We start from the raw sequence: 21,126 nt of genomic DNA, 5'->3' as shown, positions 1-21,126 counted from the left end.
AGTGGGCCGTACCACCCTAGTATCTCTGATGTGCTTTCAGGGATACTATGAGGTCAAAACTATTTTCATAATATGACTAAAACATTATTTGCCTATTAAAATTCTGAATGCCTTTTCTAACCACATATCATTGTGTGGCCAGATTTTTTTCATATGCTTCAACCAAAACAACATATCATAACAAAATGAATACAGAAGAAGGTATGAGAATCCAGCTGTCTTCTATTAAACCATACATTAAAGATTTTCAAAAACAGCTAAATTTTTTACTCTTCCCACATTTTTTTGTTTTTTAAAAAATATATTTATTTCTCATAAAATGTATTTATGTTAACATGTAATGGATTTTTGTTGTTTGCAAATAATTAAATGTTTGAAAATTTTTCTTTTTTAACTTCAAAATAATAAATATTGATAGATATGAGCAGGAGTGTGATGGCAAATGTTAAACTGGCTCCCCAGAAAAAAATATACATGCAACAAATATATGAGTTTATTTGGCATCATTAACATTTACTCCATCACTTTCTTAAGTTTGGACACTAAGCAAAACAATAAATCAAACGCTTATTTGTAGCATTGGCCAATTTCCAAGATGTACATGCTCATGCTGAAAACATAATAATTGGTTCTCATGAGCCAGATTAAGCTAACTCCAGCATACCCCTGAAACCACATAAACAAAAGCTTTTAGGGGTACTCAATTTTTAAAGGGTGTACATGGTTCTGAGATAAAAATATTAGACATTTGCTGCACTATGGTATTGCTCAGAAACTGAAATATGGTTTCAATGAATATTAGCTAAGCTGAGAACATTGTCTAAATCATTTGATCCTATGATCTTATAATTAATGAAGGCTGAGGGAGTGAAATAAAGTAAAAATTCAGTTACCTTTCATGAATTTTGCCTGGGCTATCAGTTTTATATGAAGATCACATTCTTCTTTAAAATTTACCCTTAATTTATTCATATTTAATTTGGTCAGAAGGCATGTGGAAAATTTATCTGAAGCTTCAAGAAAAATCAAGTCAAGAATATGAACATATTGGGTCAAATATTCCTCATTTGGTTATGATTCTGTATGGGACTTATGGAAAATCAAGCCCAATGCTTCTACAAAACAGGCTGGAACATGCTGAGGGTACAGTAACATCTGAGGTAAAATGGAATGTAAACTTTGCCTTTCACCATTCTTTTTTTAATTTTTAGGTTGCTCAGTTTAGACATTGACCTGTAGCATATCAAATAAATCATTATAGTTTTAACCAAGTAGGAATCATGTCGTATCTTCTATTTATACTTGTTATTTTGTATGTAGTGTATCAGGAATGATTTTTTCATGTACGTGATAAAACTATGAATAGACTCTTGCAAAAGTAATTAATTCAAAGAAATATAACTTGTTCCAGCATTACTAATTATATTTTATTATATAATTTTGGGTAGCATTTAAGTGAATTTCATGTGCCTCAGTATACAAAAAACCCTTGAATATATATTTCACAGAAATCAGTGACCTATTTGGTATTAACTTGTTCCATTGCCTCCTAGGTATTCATGCCCTCTGATTTAGGAACTCTTTATAAAGTACGGTTGGGTTTGGAGAATTTGCATTCCAGCACATCACAGCTGTCTGTTCATCATTTTAAAATGCAGAATAAAGCAACCTTGGATACCTTTAGTTGTTCTATAAATAAAACGCTTCCTCTTTCTTTTAATGGAGATAGATGCATTGAATTCCCTGTTGAGTGGCCATTAAAGGAAGCACTATCTGGTAGGTATATATCTATCTATACTGAAGATGATGAATGATCCTTAAGGCTAATGGTTCCTAATATCACAATCATGTTTTTTTAAAAAATAGTACACTTTACTGTCTTTTAAAAAGTGACTTAATGAAACACTACATTTATAATAACTAGACTTGGCCCCAAAGAAGAGATGAGCAAATGTACCTTCCTCCCTTTTATTTTTTGCAGAAGCAGGGTTGGAGTGGTCTATGGGTATGGAATACTGCATAAGGAATCAGATTTGGTTATGGATTTGTTAGCTTTACTGAACTGTTTGGTTTTTCCTCCCCTTTTTTCAGAAATGAAGGTAATATAAAAACAAAAAAATATTAAATATTAAAAATGTTAAAATTCTCTTTAGAGTGATTTAAATCAGACTAAGCATTTCACATAGATTGACAGCATACTAGTATTAATTTTCTTTCTGCTCTGGAGATTGATTCTTTGTGAATGCAAGTTTTATGTTCTCCATCCTTCAATGATCCCTTATACTACAGTTACATTCTGTCAGATGACATAAGTGACTTTTATGTCTTTGGGAATAAGATCCAACCCTTTGGATGCCTTTCTTGTAGTCAGTTATTGTAGAAATTGCTAAACAATCTACAAAAAAAGTAATTTGATACTAGACTATTGGAAGCCTGAAACCACAAATGCCTGTGAGAATTTCATTCTGTGTCCAAGAATTCTCACAGCAAGCGGTACAGGCAGAGTTCAAAGCGAGCTCCTTCAATGTTCTGTTGAGCAGACGCTGAGGTGTGAAAGAGCCCTGTTTCTCTGTCAGGGTTGGTTCCTTCCTCCACTCCCCTACCAGCTCCCGATCCAAATTGATTTTGCGCTTCCTGTTTTTCTTCACTTGACAAAAAAAAAAGTGTGAGTAACATGTTGTCTGTGGAAGGCTGCCAAAAAAGCAGTGTCCTTCAAAAAAAATCACCCACTTGAAATTTCCAAATATAGTTCAAAGATGCTTCACAAGCTTTTATTGCATTATGCTAGTAATATGCTAGGTCATTAAGGTCCATTTGTTTGTCTATTGATTATTTAAGGAGTATGTTCTGGCAGGATATTTGGGTGCTAGGATTATTGACTGATCTTCAGTGTGTACTTAAGTGGGCAACTGAGATACATACCTTGATATGTGTTACTGTGTTTTATCATTTATCTACCTACTGCACTAGGTTCAGTGCTGTGCAGGTCCTTTTAGAATATCACTTTTCTGGGAGAATAGAAAAGAATAGAACTCCTTTTTCTTCATGTCCTCCATGGGTCTTATGTAATGCTGGCCATCTATATCTGTATTGGGGATGTGAAGGGAAAGCAAAGAAATATTTGTAAAGTGCCTACTGTGTGCCAAGTACTATGCTAAACACTTTTTAGAAATATGATATCATTTGATCCTCATAACAATCCCAGGAGGTTGGTGCTATTATTACCCCTATTTTACAGTTGGTAAAACTAAAGCAGAGGTTGAATGACTTGTGAGGTTCACACAACTAGTGTCCGAGGCTACATTTGAACCCAGCACTTCCTGACCTCAGACCCAGCACACTATCAATTGTGCCATGAGCTGCCTCTATACATCTGTATCATTATCTATATCTATAGCTATGTCTGTATCATCTATATCTAAAACAAATATATATATATATACATATATTTGTTTATTTATATCTATATAAACATTTATATCTATATCTTTCTATCTCTATCACAAGTACTTTCTACATCCTTGTTCAATGATTGACTAAGGGTTTCATCTTTATCTCTATAATTAGATCTACTGGACAGCAAACAAATAGCTAAAGTATTTCATTCTTTTCCCTTTTAGTTTATCCTCTCTGTAATTCTGCAGCAAGAGTGACAGGGAATGGTAATGGAACTATCAGAATGGTTCTTCCATCTGTTCACTAAACATTGAAGATAGAACTCAAAGTTACAACTATCACCATGAACAGTGTGCTCAGCACACAGTAGGTGCTCATTACATGTTGGCAAACTATTAAAATCCCCACAGAAAGCATGGAAATCAATCCAGGATTATCTCCCCTCCCCAACTTCAGAGTAAAATAACTTCTAGAAGTTATTTTCAAGAACTACCAGAAAGACTTTTCTCTTAAATATTCAGGATTCATGATTGCATTGATTTAGAAAGTAGATTTCTTGACTCTGAGACTCTTTCTAGCTATAGAGATACTTCTAAATGTTGCTTCTTCAGCAGAACACTTCATAACATAGCTTTCTCCTAATTCTCCATTCACACAGCATTATGGATTAGCTTTCTTTCACAGAAGAGAAAGGGATATTGTAGTTCTTCATGTAGTCAACTGTGACTAATATTTTTTTTCTGCTGTCATTTTTTTTAATGCTGCACTCTGAGTTTCAACAGATCTGTCTTTGGTCCTTTATTTTTTTTCCTTCTCTAAGACTTTTTTTTTCCTTTCCAGATCTCTTCCCATATTTTTTTCCTTCTCTCTTAACAGCCCTCAAGTCCTTTAAAATGCTGTGCTATATTATCTAAAATATCCTAAAAATATTATTCCAAGAAAATACTTGGGAACAAGATTGCCCCATTTGCTGAAGAGCATTCAGGACCTTTTTTCAGCAAGTGGCTCATATAGTCCTAGGCTGATGGAATCATATTCAATAACATGTAAATGACCTTTCAAGTGGAGGCATCAAGGTAACAGAGAGTAGCAAAGGAGGAAATATTTAATGAAGGCTATCAAGCATGTAGAATTGGTCAGGAGAAGAGTTTCTAGCTTAATGCCATCATGCAAATCCATCAAAAATGATTCCCATCAACTGAGGCTATAACCCTAGGGATTCATAGAAATATGAACATTACTCCAAAGAAAATGGAAGTAAAAGATCTCTGTTGGTGTTAGTTGTGGCTCTGCCTACTAGAAAACCAAGTCAGGCATACTGAAAAGAGGCTGGGGCAGTGGGGTCAGGGAGGGACAGAGGAGACAGGGAGAGTGAGGAGTAAATCTCATCTGACATCCTCTGGCCACCAGGGGAGGGAGAGATGAGATAAAGGAGAGAGCATGTCCTATGTACATCTTTCTTGTCTTCTTTCCAATCCTTGTTAAGTCAAACAGTATGTAATTTCTTTCTTTTTCACTAAATTCTCTGTAGCCTCTTTTTCAGCTTTTCTGTCTAAGGAGTGGAAGCAAATTCAACCTTCTGTGGTTGAACTTTTATTTTTTTGCCAAATGTGATGATCACTGGGGAGGATGGCCCACTTTCCTACTCTAATAAAGGTTGTCTGCCCTTTGTGCCTAGGAAAGCTGTCTCTTCAATCCAGTCACATGGGCTTCCTTAGGGAAGGAAGAGATTATCCTTCCCTAATGCCATTCCTTCCAAATACCTATAAGAGAAGGAGGTACCAATTGGTGATCTATTAGGAGCCCCTTAGTATATTGTGCGTATCTTTCTTTCTATTCAAAATAAATCTTTTTTCTGTCTTCTAAATATTTTTTTCTTCTATTAAGCCACTGAGTCTTACCTCTATGTCTTTTGGGCTTTTTTTTTCCTTTTTCTTCTTTCATTTCCTTTCCTCAAAATCACCCTTTCCTCTAAAATAATTAAGGCACTGAGATTTTGAAACTTCTAGAATCTTTTAATATTGCTTATTTTTAGCTATTGGCCTGCTCAGATTATGATATAACAATATGAAATATCAACCTGAACATTTCAAGAGTTCACTGAATTTTATGACTAGAGTTAAAATCCACAAAATTCCCAGAAGTTGTAAGCTTGTATACCAGTTACTGTAGGATTAGGATTTGTATAATCTAAAGTTAGTCTTTTCTTAGAAGGAAAAAAAGGTTCTCCAAAGCCTCGAGACTCAAAACATGTTTTATTTAATGCAAAACAATTATATAACATTCATTGTGAAATCTGTTATGCTTTGAACACTGGCTGGAAAGTATGAACATGGTTACATTATAGGCCTTTAAAATAAAAATATATTGGTTTGTTGATATATTGCTGTTGTGTTAGTATCACTGCTAAGCATTTCATAGGTATTGAGGAATTAAAATTGCAGCAAAGCCTGAGAACATAAACTGACTTCATTCCATTGTCATAGCTGGATGTGTTTGCCCATTCATTATGGTACACCTTGCCTCAAGAAAAAAAAATCTACCATCGTATTTTAACAGCATGTTTGTAAAAGGTATGTTTATAGCAATAACCACACTGTTTTCTTCTTGTCACCTGGCAGTGGTTAGATATCAGGTGACAGTCTTCTCAAGCAATTTTTTCCACTTCAAGAGTTTAGTTCAAGTCAGTATCTGCATCTTTGGAAACAATGGAGACACAGGATATCGGGCTTTGCTTCTCCCTATTGAGGATTCACAACAGCAGAAAGATGGCAAAAAGGTAGATTACATTTCATCCTCACTACAAAGTATTCTTGAAGTGTTCTTTTGTTTTCTCATTTGAAAAAAAGTTTCCTAATTTTAACTTGTATTAATTGATCTCATATGATTTTTGTGTTTGTGTTTAGTCTTTTGTCCTGGAGGCTGTTGATCTGGGAGAACTACAGTATGCCAACCTCTCCATCAGCAGTTTAACAAGTAAGTTTTGTTTTTGCCTTTCTCATAGGGGCCATCAAAGTAGGAGACTTTGCAAATATGTTTTTGAATGCATTAGGAGGAGCAAAAGAAAATCTCACTCAGACCTAATTTTCAGGGCACAGGGAGAGTTTTCACTTAGAGGAGGCAATTGTCCAGTACACATGGAATGATTGTATCATGTAATTCCTATGACTACTTGGCCCCAAAGATGTACACTCAATCCGAACAATGGTTAGTCAAGGAAGGGTATCTTCCCACCAAGTATCCCTGTTTCTATGGGGGGGGGGATGTATATTAAAGTAAACGTGGCTACGTCTTCCAATTATTTGGCAATTTCAAAACAAGAGGAGAGGCTTCTAGCATATGCTAGTTATTCTTCCTTATCATTTGAAAATGGTCCATGTCAAGGGGAGAATTTTGAAGAGCAGTTGGCTCTATAACATCCCACTTTCTCTTCAGAACTAAAGGGTCCATAGCTAGCAACTTTCTGAGCAAGAAGAGTCTGTTTTTGGAATGCCTATAGAAGGCCCTCTACTGGCTAACTTTAGGGAGCATAACCCTGTCCTCCTCCTCCTAGGAGATAATAATGACAATGAAAATCAGGTGACTAGGTACTTCTCATTTTAGTGATGCTTCTAGTTAGTATATAGAATTAAATTGTTAGGTAGGCTGAAATCAAAGTTCTGAGTCCTTAAATGTGTCCATTAAAACTAGAAATGGTTATCATGACATTACTATAAATTTTAATTAAAATTACACCTCGAGACTTACAGAAAAAAAAGTTGAGGGATCCATAAGGTTGTCAAGATTACTGACAATCAGATCCTTGTGTTGCATTTTGATTGCCCAAAAACACTACATGACAACCACTTAATGATAAAATTCAGAGAAGGATCTAGGATGTGCTGTTGAAGTGTGTTTTGTGTTCTTTCTCCTTGTAGGTTGTGAGTTAGATGTGAAAACATTGCATCTGATGGAGGCTTTAAAGAGAGAGCCCATTTATGTATTTGAAGTGAATCAGTAAGTTTGACCCATAAAATTAATGGTGGCAATGTGATGATATAGAGGTCATCTGTTGTTTCAGATATTGGGAAGAAGACACTTAGCAAATTTGTAAATTTCTTATATTTTTCCTCTACATGCCAAGGAAGCAAACTATGGTCTCCATAAAGCAGGCCAGACTGATTCCCATGCTGCAAGGCCATGAGAAAGAGTTAATGTGGGGGATGGGGCAGTGATACACCACTGCTACTATCTCTCAGCCTCCTGGAAAAGGGCAGAAAATGCAAGTTCCTGTAAAATCAATAAGGCAAATGGCTAATTGCTCTCAGGGGAACTCTGATTTTTGTCTTAGGGGCATGAGAGATATAAATTACAGGTGCTTTAGAAAGGGAAAAAACAAAAAACAAAATCCCCCTTCCCTAGACCATGCCAGAACTATTCAGGGCCTGTTTTGGTTTTGTCTTCATGGCCACAAAGCATAGCACAGTGCCTGCACATAGTAAATGCCTAATAAATGACTGTTGGTTGATTGAGATGAATGCTATGTCCTTAGCACAGAGCCTTGACTACAAAGCGGGTTAAGAACCCATGGCAAGAAAAATGCATTGAATGAATGAATGAAGCTACAAACAGTTTTTTTTTTTTGTAGCATCAGAGGAGGGTAGAGTGTCAGATATTGTTTGTGGCAAGAGGAACTAAATAATTTTGCCATATAGCTTAAAGGAAGGGAAGGGCTTTTTATTTTGTTTTTTCAGTTCTGTCTCCCCCATCTGACTGTGAGCTTCTGGAGAGCAGGGACTCTTTGCTTTTCTTTGTAACTCCAGCACTTTGCACAGTGTCTAGGCCTTTACTAAGTGCTTATTGGCTTAACTGCCAACCCTTCTCTAAGTCTAGGCTTGAACTTGACAGATTGAAGAATCAGCCTATTATTATTTACATGTGGACCAGGTAGAGTTCTGGCTATACTAGCTTAATATAGCAAAGAGCTGTTAGGAAAATTAATTTCTACCTTTAACTGACAATCAGCATCTTCTTGAGAACTAAGAGAAAATAAAACCCAAAGGAATAGAAAATACTCTCATTCACTTGTTTTCTGTGTTTATATGTGAGTGGGAACCTCTGACATATCACCTTTCACCCTATTGTTCCTTTTTTCTGGGAATACAAAGCCCCAAACTCTTTTCTTATCTTTCTAGTTAGTTCCCTTAGGGTGGATGTTTTTTTTCCATCCAATGATCAAGGATAGCTACTTAATCAGCTGCCAGCAGAGGAGGAATTTGGGGACCCTTTGGAAAGAACTAAAAGAATCAAATGAATGTATGGGCTCCACTATAGAATGTTTAAGAAAGCTGCCATTTGTGCATGGTGACTGGCAAAGTTATAAAGAAATAGAGGAGGGGGGCCTGTGTGCTACTGAAGAAAGAAGAAGGCAAGAACAGCCACACTTAGAATGAGGATAAGTAAAGGAGATCTAAGCTAGAGCTTGCAATATCCTGAGAGCACTGAGGGAGCAAATTTTAAAATACCTCAAAGAAAGGAGGATACCAAACACATGGAAAATTCAAAAGTTTTTACTTACAATAAATTTGTCAATTCAAAAAATTAAGTATCACCAATCTTTATACCCACCTTCCACTAACCCAAACATCTTCATGAGAATAATTTACACACATATCAGTCAACAATTAAAAAATAAATGCTCTACAAAAGACAACATTTAAAGTCATGCAAATGATTTAAACATGCAGAGACTACCAGATCCTACTGTACCTATTGCCTATTGACTATAAAAAGTATTTTATTTGATAGAACAAAATGCTTAATTGAAGACTCTCTTACAACAATGCCTTCTATTTGTGCTAAAATCACATTAGATTCCTTGAAAGATGAAACAACAAAAGTAATTTTGGCCCACAGTCATGGCATTATAAATATCATGTGAGTAATAGGACCAATGTGTTTGTTCTTCTTAAAAAGGATAACTAGCTTAGCATTCAAATGGAAAAAGGATTCCCTATAAAAGGTATCATAGATATTCTTGTTCACAGATGACACTGTGTTGATTGCATCAAGCCTCAGAACTACCACAAGACTTCATAAATGACAATTATAATCATTCAAGAGTTTGACGTAACTACTCAGATAAGAGGAAAAATAACATGTGGGTAAAGAATGCTTATAGCTCAGAATATGATATGAAATTTGATGGCTAGCCAATCAATCATGTGCATATATTTGCATATTTCTAGGTCTGTGCTTATGTATGTATGTGTATGGACACGCATACGTACATATAGACATATACGATTATATATGTGTATGTATATGTATATAAATTACAAATGGACCATGAGTTGTGCCTGCAGTTGCCTAGGAACAAACATGAGGACAGTCGTCTAGATTGCATTTGGAAAATGTTGCAGTGCTTTATAAGACCTCAAGCTTCTCCCTGAAACAAAAGCTCTTCTTAACTCCAATATTCTTCCACTGATGTTGTATAGCTATGAAACAAAGAATATAGCAGCCTCCAAAAAATTAAAATTTCAGGTCACCTAAAGGGCGATGGAGGGATAAACATGGGCATGAGTAAAATGTAGCAAGTTGTCAACAACAACAATAAACTTTAATGAAGAAATGGCACAAGTGATATTATCAAAGAAATGTATGCCAAAAGAGAGGGTAAGGCAGTCACATAGCAAGAAAGGAGTATTAATGGAGAGACTGTGCTCTCCATTGGTGTCTATGCAATGTTAAGAGATATAGAAGACAGACTCAGAATGGATACTGGTGGGATTTCAGTAGGTTACTTAGAGAAGCATGTGGAAAAAAGTAACATAGGATAGGAATGTATAGCTGAGTCACAATGTGAACCACTGAAAGCAAGACCCACATCAAAAAGATGACAACTCCAAATAAGGGTCATTATTGTTGTTGAGTTGTTTCAGTCACGTCCAACTCTTTGTGACCCTGTTTAGGGTTTTCTTGGCAAAGATACCCAATTGGTTTTTCATTTCCTTCCCCAGTTCATTTTACAGATGAGGAAACTGAGGCAAACAGGGTTTAGTGACTTGCCTTAGAACTTATAGCTTGTGTGTGTCTGAGGCCAGATTTGAACTTGGTCTTCTTGATTCCAGGCCTGACACCCTATCCACTGTGCCACTTAGCTGACCTAATTTAATTAAATACAGAAGATAGAAACAAAGCTAGGTATCACAAGATAAATGCAATAACAATGCATAATACTGTAGTAATGATGATAATTGGAGAACTAGCATTAATTTAAGGTTTTTGAGAGCTTTACAAATAATATCTCAATTTATTCTCACCACAATCCTGGAAGGTAGGTGCTATCATTATCCCTATTTAACAAGGAAACTAAGGCAGACAAAGCTTGAATGACTTGTTTAGGCTTACATAGCTAGTAGGTGCTGAGGCTTGATTTGAATTTAGATCTTCCTTCCAGGTCTGGTGCTCTGTGCACAGCACCACCTGGCTGCCTGTAAGACAAAAAACTGAGTGATACAGTCAGAGTAGGCAAAGTTTGGAGATGAAAGCTAAATATAACAAAAAAGGATGGGGGAGGTGCAAATATTGGGCAAAAAAGGAGGTACAGCAGTACAACTGCTTCAGGATTGGAGAGCATACAGTATAGTAAGTAATGGATGACATCCTTTGCTTCTGTTTTTGGACTTGAAAAGATAGAACAAAAAATGATGCATTGAGAATTAGCACTTAAGATTGGAAAGGTAGCACCTATTCACCTTTAAAAAAGTTTGTTGCAGATGGACTCGATTTTCAATTCCTGAAAGAACTTGTAGATGTTGTTGCTAAGTCACCGTCAGTGATCTCCAAAAGACCATGGAGTATGGGAGAGATGGTACAGGATTAAAGAAACACAGATGTCACAATGTAGAAAAATATGAAGAATGGAGTCAAAAAAACAGAAACTATTAAGGTTAACTTCAATTCCTGGCAAAATTTTAGGATGTTATTCAAGGTTTATTGAAGGTTGAGAATAAGGAGCAGTCAAAAAGGGCCAGCATGTTTTCATCAAAAACAGGGCATGCCAGACTAACCTTATTTCAATTATCGACATGGTCACAAGAAAAAGAGATGAAAGAAATGCTACAAATGTTGTAGATATAGGTATAAACATTTGACAAAGTTCTCCACGCTATTCTAGTGGACAATTAAATGATAATATAAATTAGATGACAAGATAACTAAGATTCAGAATTGGCCGATGAGTAAGAATCAAAGAATAGTCACAATAATTAAATGTCAATTTGGAAGGAGATTACCTCAAAGATAGGTCCTTATCTGTCCCTATACATTTTTCCATTTTTATCAATGACTTGGAAAAATGCAGAGACGGTACAAAGCTAGGCGGGAGAGCTAATACAATAAACATTTATTAATCACATGCTATGTATTAGGCATCATGCTAAATTCTGTGGATACAAATAAGAAAAATACAGCTAATCCCTGCCCTCAAGGAATTTACAGTCTAGTGGGAGAAGACAATAAATAAAAGGAAGCTGAAAAGCGGAAAGTGAAAAGTGAGGGAAAATACCTGGATTAGGAGCAGAAGAAAAAATGGTGGAATTGAAAACAAGCAGATGAAGAGGTGACAGACATTGAGCCCTTTATAAAGAGAAGTCATTGGAGGAGTTTTTTGCTCTGCCCTCCAATTCCAAATAAAAATATAAAAAGCAACTGAGAGTATTGATGAGTTGTGAGAAGCAAAGATGAAGCAGTCTCCATGATGATGAGTTTTCCTGCTGACCTTTTTATCCTGGGTGGAGCATGATGAAGATGATGATGGAGTTGAGACTAACTAGAACAGCTGGTGGCAAATAAAGAGCTAAAATGTTGAACAACAGAGACATGGTGTAAAAATATCTCAAGAGGAAAAGGATAGACTTATATACTACTTACTATGTGCCAGGGACTGTGCTAGGCTCTTTACAAATATTGACTCATTTGACCCTCACAACAACTGCAAGGTGAGTGTTGTTATTACCCCCTTTTTATAGTTAAGGAAACTGGGGGATATGGAGGTTAAGTGACTTACTTGTTCAAGTCACATGGCTAGTAAATGTCTGAGACTGGATTTGAACTCAGGTCCTCCTGACTCTAGGGTCAGTGCTTTATCCACTGTGCCACCTCATTGCTTCAACAAGATAGAATGTTGGACTGAATCCAATAAATTGAAACTTTATTGGGATAAATGTAAAATGTTAGGTTAAAAGATCAGCTTTTAAAGTACAAGATGGGAGAGGCATGGCTTCATGCAAGGAAAAAGTCCCTAATAATTAGAGTCATCATAAAGTAGAATAGGCTTCCCATTGGAGGAGGGGTCATTGTGTCTCCTTTTGTTAAGGATACTTCAAGCAAAGAAAGGCTGCAATGTTGCTCTTTGGGCAAATTGTAGAAGGGATTATTGTTAAAATAAGGGTTGGATTAGAAGGCCTGCAAGTTCCCTTACTCATGACCAAAGGGAGAACCTCTTTAGAATGGTAGGATGGGTGATGTTTCACTGAAAGAAAATAAAGGGGGCACAGAAACAGCAGGTGGTAAGTAGAGAAGGTGAACTGTGCCCATTCCCCACTTTGGTTTTTTCCAGAGCTGTTTCTGAGTACTAACTTCACCCACTGAGAAACCCTTTGAGGTTACCATGTTACTTCAATATAAAAATTACATAGGTTTTGTGGCTCAGTTCTGTCTTGGAGAATGAAGTGGTGATTCTAACATAATAGAAAGTCATGCTGTTCAGCCCCTCTGCAAGAGAAATCATATTAGTCCAGTACTGTAGGTGAGTTCCTTTCTCAAAATCCCGAACACTAACTATCTGGTCAGATAAACCTCAGAAAGCAAAGTTCTGGACTTTTTTTATTTGCTTAATTTATGATATTATCAAGATTTTTCAATGTTTCTCAGCTAAAGTACTCTGTGTATCTTGTTGCTATATTTAATTTATTTGGCAGAAAGTTTATCATGGATGCTGATAAGCCTGAAATTCAGAAAAAAATCTCAGTCTCTTACATTATGGACAAAAGAGGAATTGAATCAACTGCCGAAATGACTCATAATTCCCATGAAGAGAAAGACTTCAAAGCTGATAGGAGCGCATATCAAATTAAAGTGTATACAGGGGATGTTAAAGGAGCAGGCACTAATGGCAAAGTCCATATCACCCTCTTTGGGAATCGAAGCACCTCTGAATCTTTTCTTCTTGCTCAGTCATTGGAGCATGCAAGTCCTTTTGAAATGGGAAAGGTGAGTTTTGAAGAGTTTATGTTCTGTGAAATAAATCAGCCATACTCACTTCTGTAGTATCATTTTCTAATGCAAAAGCCTTCAATAAAGTGAACAATATTTAGTACTTCTTTTTCACTTTTCCTCTTAGTAGAATGTAAATGTCTTATGGATGAAAACTTTATATTCTCATTGTATCCTCATTACCCAGAACAGCGCATCACACATGGCAATTTTGTAAATTTTGTGAATTGAGTTGTATTTAATTCCAAGTGTTTTCTAAATGTTGACTTCATAATTTTATGTATTCTTTTAAATTAGAACACTGTGGCAATTTGTGTCTGCCACACAAAATTCCGCTGAGCTCATCTTCCACAGCCTTTAACATCTGAATATATAGGATTAATCCTTATGAAATGACTTCTTTATTTCCTAAGTCAGTGACACACCTGCATCAATACTCTTTTTCTTATTTTCAACTTTGTGCTATCTTTTTTTTTAAGGGGGGGCTGGGCAATGGGGGTTAAGTGACTTGCCCAAGGTCACACAGCTAGTAAATGTTATGTATCTGAGGCCGGATTTGAACTCAGATTTTCCTGAATCCAGGGCCAGTGCTCTATCCACTGCACCATCTAGCTGCCCCTTTCGTGCTATCTTTTAAAGGGCCATTTATGCACCTCCATTGACATTCTGATCCAGGGCCTTATCATGTTATTGAGATCACTCTACTGTCATTGAAAACCATCTACTAAGTCATAGGGAGTCTGAAAGATGTGTCAATCAAGAAGCATCCACAGCCTACTGTGCAAAGACTCACAGAATCATAGATACTCTAAGTGCTGATGAACTTATATACTCTAGGACCTAGATATTGAGAGAATTTGTGTTACCTCACATTAGCCCAGCAGTTTATTTCTTTGTTCATCTTTTGTAAATTATCCTCTTTCATATTATAAACTTTTAAAGGGCATGGATTATATATAACAACCAGCACAGGACAATATATGTCAAATGAGATATTGTGTGTAGAGTACTTTGCAAATTTTAAAGCATTATATAAATGCTAGCTATCATCATTATCATCATAATTATCACTGTTATCAACATCTTCTAGATGATATGGTAGCTTGAAGGTAGGAAGACGTGAGTTCAAATATAGCCTTATACACTTACTAGCTGTGTGACCCTGAGCAATTCACTTAACCTCTGTCTGCCTCACTTTTCCCAAGCGTAAAATGGGGATAATAATAGCGTCTGTATCCCAGGGTTGTCAGGAGGATCAAATGGGGTATTATTTATAAAGTGCTTACTAATGTACCTGACACGTTGTAGGTGCTATACAAGTGGTAGCTATCATCATCATCAAGTATTTTATTGTCTTTCGTACATGTTTTGATTCTTACACAATATATCTTTACCTGTAGCCCTCTTAGAGTGCAGTAGATGCCACTACTGCTCCTCTGTGCTTTTTCCTGGCCCTATACTCTATCTTGCCAGTCAGGGACATCACTCTTCATGTGCTCTCTGACCCAAACTGCTTCAGTTTATTTATTCTTAAACATTTTCCCAATTATGTGTAAAACAATTTAGATAGATAGATAGATAGATAGATAGATAGATAGATAGATAGATAAAGAGAGAGAGAGAGAGAGAGAGAGAGAGAGAGAGAGATGGATAGATAGATGGATAGATGGATAGATAGATAGATACAGATATATATATTTTAATTTTGAGTTACAAATTCTCTCCCTCCCTTTCTCTCCTCCCCCTTTCTGATATGGCAAGCAATTTTATTTAGGTTATACATGTGCAATCATGCAAAACATTTCCGTATTAATCATGTAGTGAATTAAAACAGTAAAAAAAACAAGAAAAGTGAAGAAAGTTTTAAAAAGTATGCTTTATCTGCATTCAGACTTCATCAGTTCTTTCTTTGGAAGTGCATAGCGTTTTTCATCTTAAGTCCTTCAGAATTTTCTTGGATCACTGTATTGCTGAGAATAGCTGTCATTCACAGTTATTCAGCATACAATATTGCTGTTATTGTATACAATGTTTTCCTGGTTCTGCTCACTCTACTTTGCATCAGTTCATATAAGTCAAACTATTTCAATTTAAAGGAAAACACACATAAAAGGTAATACTAACCATTAGTATTTAGTTCTTGCCCTGGTCACATAGACCCCTTGAGGTCTAGATCTACATCTAGACTAGATCCTCTAAATATATATGTATATGTATATGTATATGTGTATGTATATGTATATGTATATGTGTATGTGTATGTATATGTGTATGTATATGTATATGTATATGTATACGTATACGTATATGTATATGTGTATGTGTATGTGTATGCGTATGTGTATGTGTATGTGTATGTGTATGTGTATGTATATGTATGTGTATATATGTATATGTATGTGTGTATATATGTGTGTGTATATATGTGTATATATGTATATAACATGTGTGTATATATGTGTATATATAAACATATACATACATATATATATATGTGTGTGTGTGTGTGTGTGTGTGTTTATATACACATACACATATTATATATACTATATGTAGTATGGTCTAGGCCCTAGAGACTACATATTCCCCTAGACTCTAAGGGAAATAGCCATTGAGCAAGAGTAAGAGGACATAGGTTCAAATCTTGACTCTGCTTTTTTCTACCAGTATGACCTAAAGTGAGTTGCTTAAACTCTGCCCTTTTAGTCAGCAGGCAGTGAGATTAAAATATTGGTTTCCTACATTTCCTACTTTTCACATAATCACCTATATGGCAGGGAAACTTGAACCTGGCAGGGTTTACACTATAACTTTCCTATACTATTATTATCTGGGAGCCACATACAATAAGAAATGAAACATCCAGGACAGAAACAATGAAGTCCTGGAAACCAGCCATCAAAGAAGCATCAAAGCAATGTTGACTCCAATTTCCCTATGACGATGGAATTGTGTATCCCTATTTATAAAATGAAGAGGCTAGATATCTAATTAGGAGTACCTAGAATTCAAGATCTAAAGTCAGGAAACTCTGAGGTTGAATCCTGCCTGCCTCAGACACTTCTAGCACTATAACCCTGGGCAAGTCATTTAATCTCTCTTAGCATTAGTTTCCTCATCTGTAAAATGGAGATAATAGTGTCTACCTCCAAGAGTCGTTGTGTGGATCTAATGATATTTTACACACACATACATCACTTTGCAAACCTTGAAAGGGTTATGTAAATACTAGGTATTATTGTAGTAGCTGGGCGGGGGTGGGGAGGGGGAGAGGGAGGAGCACCAAAGATCCCTTCTAGCTCTCAGTTTCTCATCCTGTGATATTAAGTTATTCGTCTTCAGAATCCTCAGCTGACACAAACCTGCAACGTAAGTTATCTACTAATCTATAAGAAGTGACCCTATGGGGCAGCGAGGTGGTATAGTGGATAGAGCACCAGCCCTGAAGTCAGGAGGACCTAAGTTCAAATCTGGCCTCAGACCAAACACTTGACCTACACTAGCTGTGTGACCTCAGGCAAATCACTTAACCCCAATTGCCTCACTAAAAAAAAAAAAGTGACTCTAGTTACTTTTGATTCTTGACTAAACACCAAGCCCAAATCAACCACAACTTGAGTTGAATGCCATCCCAAACAAACCATTTCACTAGGCTAACAGGTTTATGGTTGACCTGATTAGATGCTTGCACCCTTGCAACTACAATGACATTCCAAATCCTGGAATGCATTGGGTAAACAAGTTAAGAAAAAGTGCAGGAAATAATGAACATCCTTCTCTAACACCCTTAAAAAGCAAAAACACATTCAAAGTTTGTCACCAATAGTGCATTATAAAAATGGTCAGACAGTGAGAGGAAAGGAGGATGAAGCTAGGAACATGAGGTAACATTAAGGTAACAAGAACAAAATAAAGTCAGTAGACTGATTAGGGCTTCCCTTTGAATCATAGCCTTTTACTTGTCTTTCTGTATGGTTACAGATGTTGGTTAGAAATGGTATTAAGGGAAACTATATTGCCTTCTCATATTTCAAAAGAATATCCCATATTTTAGACCCTAGACATAGAAAAAAGTTTCAAGCAGTAGGACAAAAGAATAAGAAATCATTATTCTCTTTTTATAATATTCCTGTTTTTAGCCAGTCTGTGTATAGTAGATAACAATAATAAAAAGTGCATTTCTTTGTATGCCTGACACCTTCCATTGTATAGAGCCATCATATCTTTTATGTTCCCTTTGCAAGGTTAAAAAGCATCAAGTAAGGACCGGAAAAGTACATCTTTTTTTTTTTTCCTATTTAATATTATCAACCTAGAACATATACTAAAGGCATTCATTAGTAACAATAATTCATCCTGTTACCCACCTGGTATTTTTCTGTTAAATGTATTTTCTGTAGTATCAAACCTGAGCAAACCAAACATTCTCATTTTCATGCTTTGATATATTACATTTTAATCATCTCACCTTTTTTCCTTTAAAAAAAAAAAGGCTGATACATTCCAAATTAAAACAAAGAACTTAGGACGCCTGGATCGAATTGAAATTATGCATGATGGAAAAGGGCTCAGTAAGTACCTGTGTTTCATTATTTTAACCAGTTTTGAATTGCTGCCTTACAGGTCTGTGGGTGGTCTTTATATTTGATGATGTTCCCAGTGACTGCATTGCTCTCTGAACACATGAGGATGGCTAAAAAGACCAATGTGTAGCCAGGCCTTTCCCCAGTGTGTATGTGAATGAAGACTGCCCTTTAGCTAACAGCTGTAGATACTCTTTGCCAAGCTTGTGCTATTTTTGATTCTGGATCTTCCACAAAGATGAGGGGAAAAAAAGAATATCATCACTGACTGCTAGGTATAAGGCAGGTCTGTCTCTTTCTCTATTGCCCCCAATTCCATAGATATTCTACATTTCCTAGCATTAGCTGTTAACACAAGTTTCTACTACTTATTTTGTTTTTTCTCTGTTTATAGAATATTATTTTTTTCCCAATTACATTTCAAGACAATTTTAGCATTCATTTTACAAGATTTTGAGTTCCAAATTTTTCTCCCTCCTTCCATCTCCTCCCCCTTCTGAAAAATGGAAGGTAATTTGATATAGGTTATACATGTGCTATCATGTAAAACATATTTCCATATTAGTAATAGTTGTAAAAGAAGAAATAGATCAAAAGAAAAAAAAACATGAAAAACAATAAAGTAAGTGAAGAAATGGTGCTTTGATATGCATTCAAAGCCCATCAGTTCATTATCTGGATGTGCATAGCATTTTCCTTCATGAGTCCTTTGTACTTGTCTTGGATCATTGTGTTGCTGTGAAGAGCTGAGTAGTTCATAGCTGATCATCACACAATATTGCTGATACTATGTACTGGTCTCCTGGTTCAGGCAATTTCACTTTGCATCAGTTCATATAAATCTTCCCAGGTTTTTCTGAAATCTTTCTGTTCATCATTTCTTATTGAACAATAGCATTCCATTACATTCATATACCCTAGCTTGTTCAGCCATTCTCCAATTTATAGGCATCTCCTCAATTTCCAATATTTTGCCATTGTAAAAGGGGCTGCTATAAATATTTTTGCACATGCAGGTCCTTTTCATTTTTTTATGATCCCTTAGGGATACAGACCTCTTAGTGATATTGCTGGATCAAAGGATATGCACAGTTTGGTTGCCCTTTGGGCATAGTTCTAAATTGCTCTCTAGAATGGTTGGATCAGTTCACAACACCAACAATGCATTAGTGTCTCAATTTTCCCACATCCCCTCCAACATTTATCATTTTCCTTTTTTTTGTCATATTAGGCAATCTGATGGGTGTGTTGTGGTACCTCAAAGCTGTTTTAATTTGCATTTCTCTAATCAAAAGTGATTTAGAGTATTTCTTCATATGTCTATAGATAGCTTTGATTTCTTCATCTGAAAAATGCCTATTCATATCCTTTGGCCACTTATCAATTGAGGAATAGACTGTATCCTCATAAATTTGACCCAATCCTCTATATGTTTTAGAAATGAGGTGTTTATTAGAGACATTGGCTGTAAAAATTGTTTCCCAGCTTTCTACTTCCCTTCTAATCTTAGTTGCATTAGTTTCATTTGTATGAAAGCCTTTTAATTTAATATAATCAAAATTGTCTATTTTACATTTTGTAGTGTTCTCTATTTCTTGTTTGTTCATAAATTCTTCCCTTCTCCATAGATCTCACAGGTAGACTATTTCTTTCTCTTATATATTGATTATGGTGTCACCCTTCATGTCTAAAACATACACCCATTTTGACCTTATTTTTGCATATCATATGAGATGTTGATCTATACCTAGTTTATGCCTTATTGTTTCCCAGCTTTCCCAGAAGTTTTTGTCAAATAATGAGTTTTTATTCCAGAGGGTAGGGTCTTTGGGTTTATCAGCACTAGGTTACTATGGCCATTTATTACTGTGTCTTGTGTACCTAATCTAACCCACTGATCTACCACTTTATTTCTTAGCCAGTACCAGATAGTTTAAGTGATTACTGCTTTATAATACAGTTTGAGATCTGGCATTGCTAGGCCACATTCCTTTGTATTTTTTTTCATTAATTGCCTAGATATTTTTAACCTTTTGTTCCTCCAGATGAATTTTGCTATTATTTTTTCTAGCTCTATAAAATAATTTTTGGTATTTTGATTGGTATGGCACTGAATAAGTAAATTAACTTAGGTAAAATTATCATTTTTATTATATTGGCTTGGCCTACCCATAAGCAACTGCTATTTCCCCAATTGTTTAGATCTGACTTGATTTGTATGAAAAGTATTTTCGATTGTGTTCATATAATTCCTTGGTTTGTCTTGGCACATAGCCTCCCAGGCATTTTATATTGTTTCTAGTTATTTTAAATGGAATTTCTCTTTCTATCTCGATGCTGGGCTCTACTGGTCATATAAATACATGCTGATAGTTTATGTGGGTTTATATTTTATACTGCAACTTTGCAAAAGTTGTTAATTATTTTAAGTAGTTTTTTTATTTGATTCTCTAGAGTTTTCTGAGTATACTATCATATCATCTGCAAAGAGTGATAGTTTTGTATCTTCATTGCCTATTGTAATTCCTTTGATTTCTTCTCTTACTGCTACAGCTAAAATTTTTGGCATTGTATTGAATAATAGTGGTGATAATGAACATTCTTGCTTCACTCTTATCTGATTTGGAAGGCTTCTAGCTTTTCCTCTTTAAACATAATGTTTGTTGATGGTTTTAGATGGATACTACTTATAATTTTAAGGAATATTCCCTTTATTCCTATGCTCTCTAGTGTATTTTTAGCACTACATTTTATTTATTTTTATTTATTTAGTATTTAATTTTCCCCAGTTACATGTAAAAACATTTTTTTCAACATTTCTTTTAAAACTTTGAGTTCCAAATTCTCTCCCTTTCTCCCTTTCCACCCACTCCCAATTGAGAAGGCA

At 35.6% G+C, this 21,126-nt stretch overlaps 1 protein-coding gene across 2 annotated transcripts in view; it reads left to right on the top strand.

Annotated features, from left to right (window-relative positions):
* RP1 (RP1 axonemal microtubule associated) overlaps positions 1-21,126 on the top strand; it is a 655,430-nt gene that overhangs the window by 613,777 nt on the left and 20,527 nt on the right. For both annotated transcript variants that reach the window (XM_021005939.2, XM_078153415.1), the window contains 7 exons: positions 988-1,160; positions 1,554-1,776; positions 6,018-6,175; positions 6,303-6,372; positions 7,314-7,392; positions 13,362-13,653; positions 18,149-18,227. In XM_021005939.2, coding sequence (XP_020861598.1) covers positions 988-1,160; positions 1,554-1,776; positions 6,018-6,175; positions 6,303-6,372; positions 7,314-7,392; positions 13,362-13,653; positions 18,149-18,227 — 1,074 coding nt within the window. The remainder of the gene's footprint in view (positions 1-987; positions 1,161-1,553; positions 1,777-6,017; positions 6,176-6,302; positions 6,373-7,313; positions 7,393-13,361; positions 13,654-18,148; positions 18,228-21,126) is intronic.

The sequence above is a fragment of the Phascolarctos cinereus genome, unplaced genomic scaffold (assembly GCF_003287225.1).
Source record: "Phascolarctos cinereus isolate Bilbo 61053 unplaced genomic scaffold, phaCin_HiC Scaffold_4;HRSCAF=312, whole genome shotgun sequence".
Taxonomy (NCBI): Eukaryota; Metazoa; Chordata; class Mammalia; order Diprotodontia; family Phascolarctidae; genus Phascolarctos; species Phascolarctos cinereus.
This window is presented reverse-complemented; position numbering and strand designations above follow the sequence as displayed.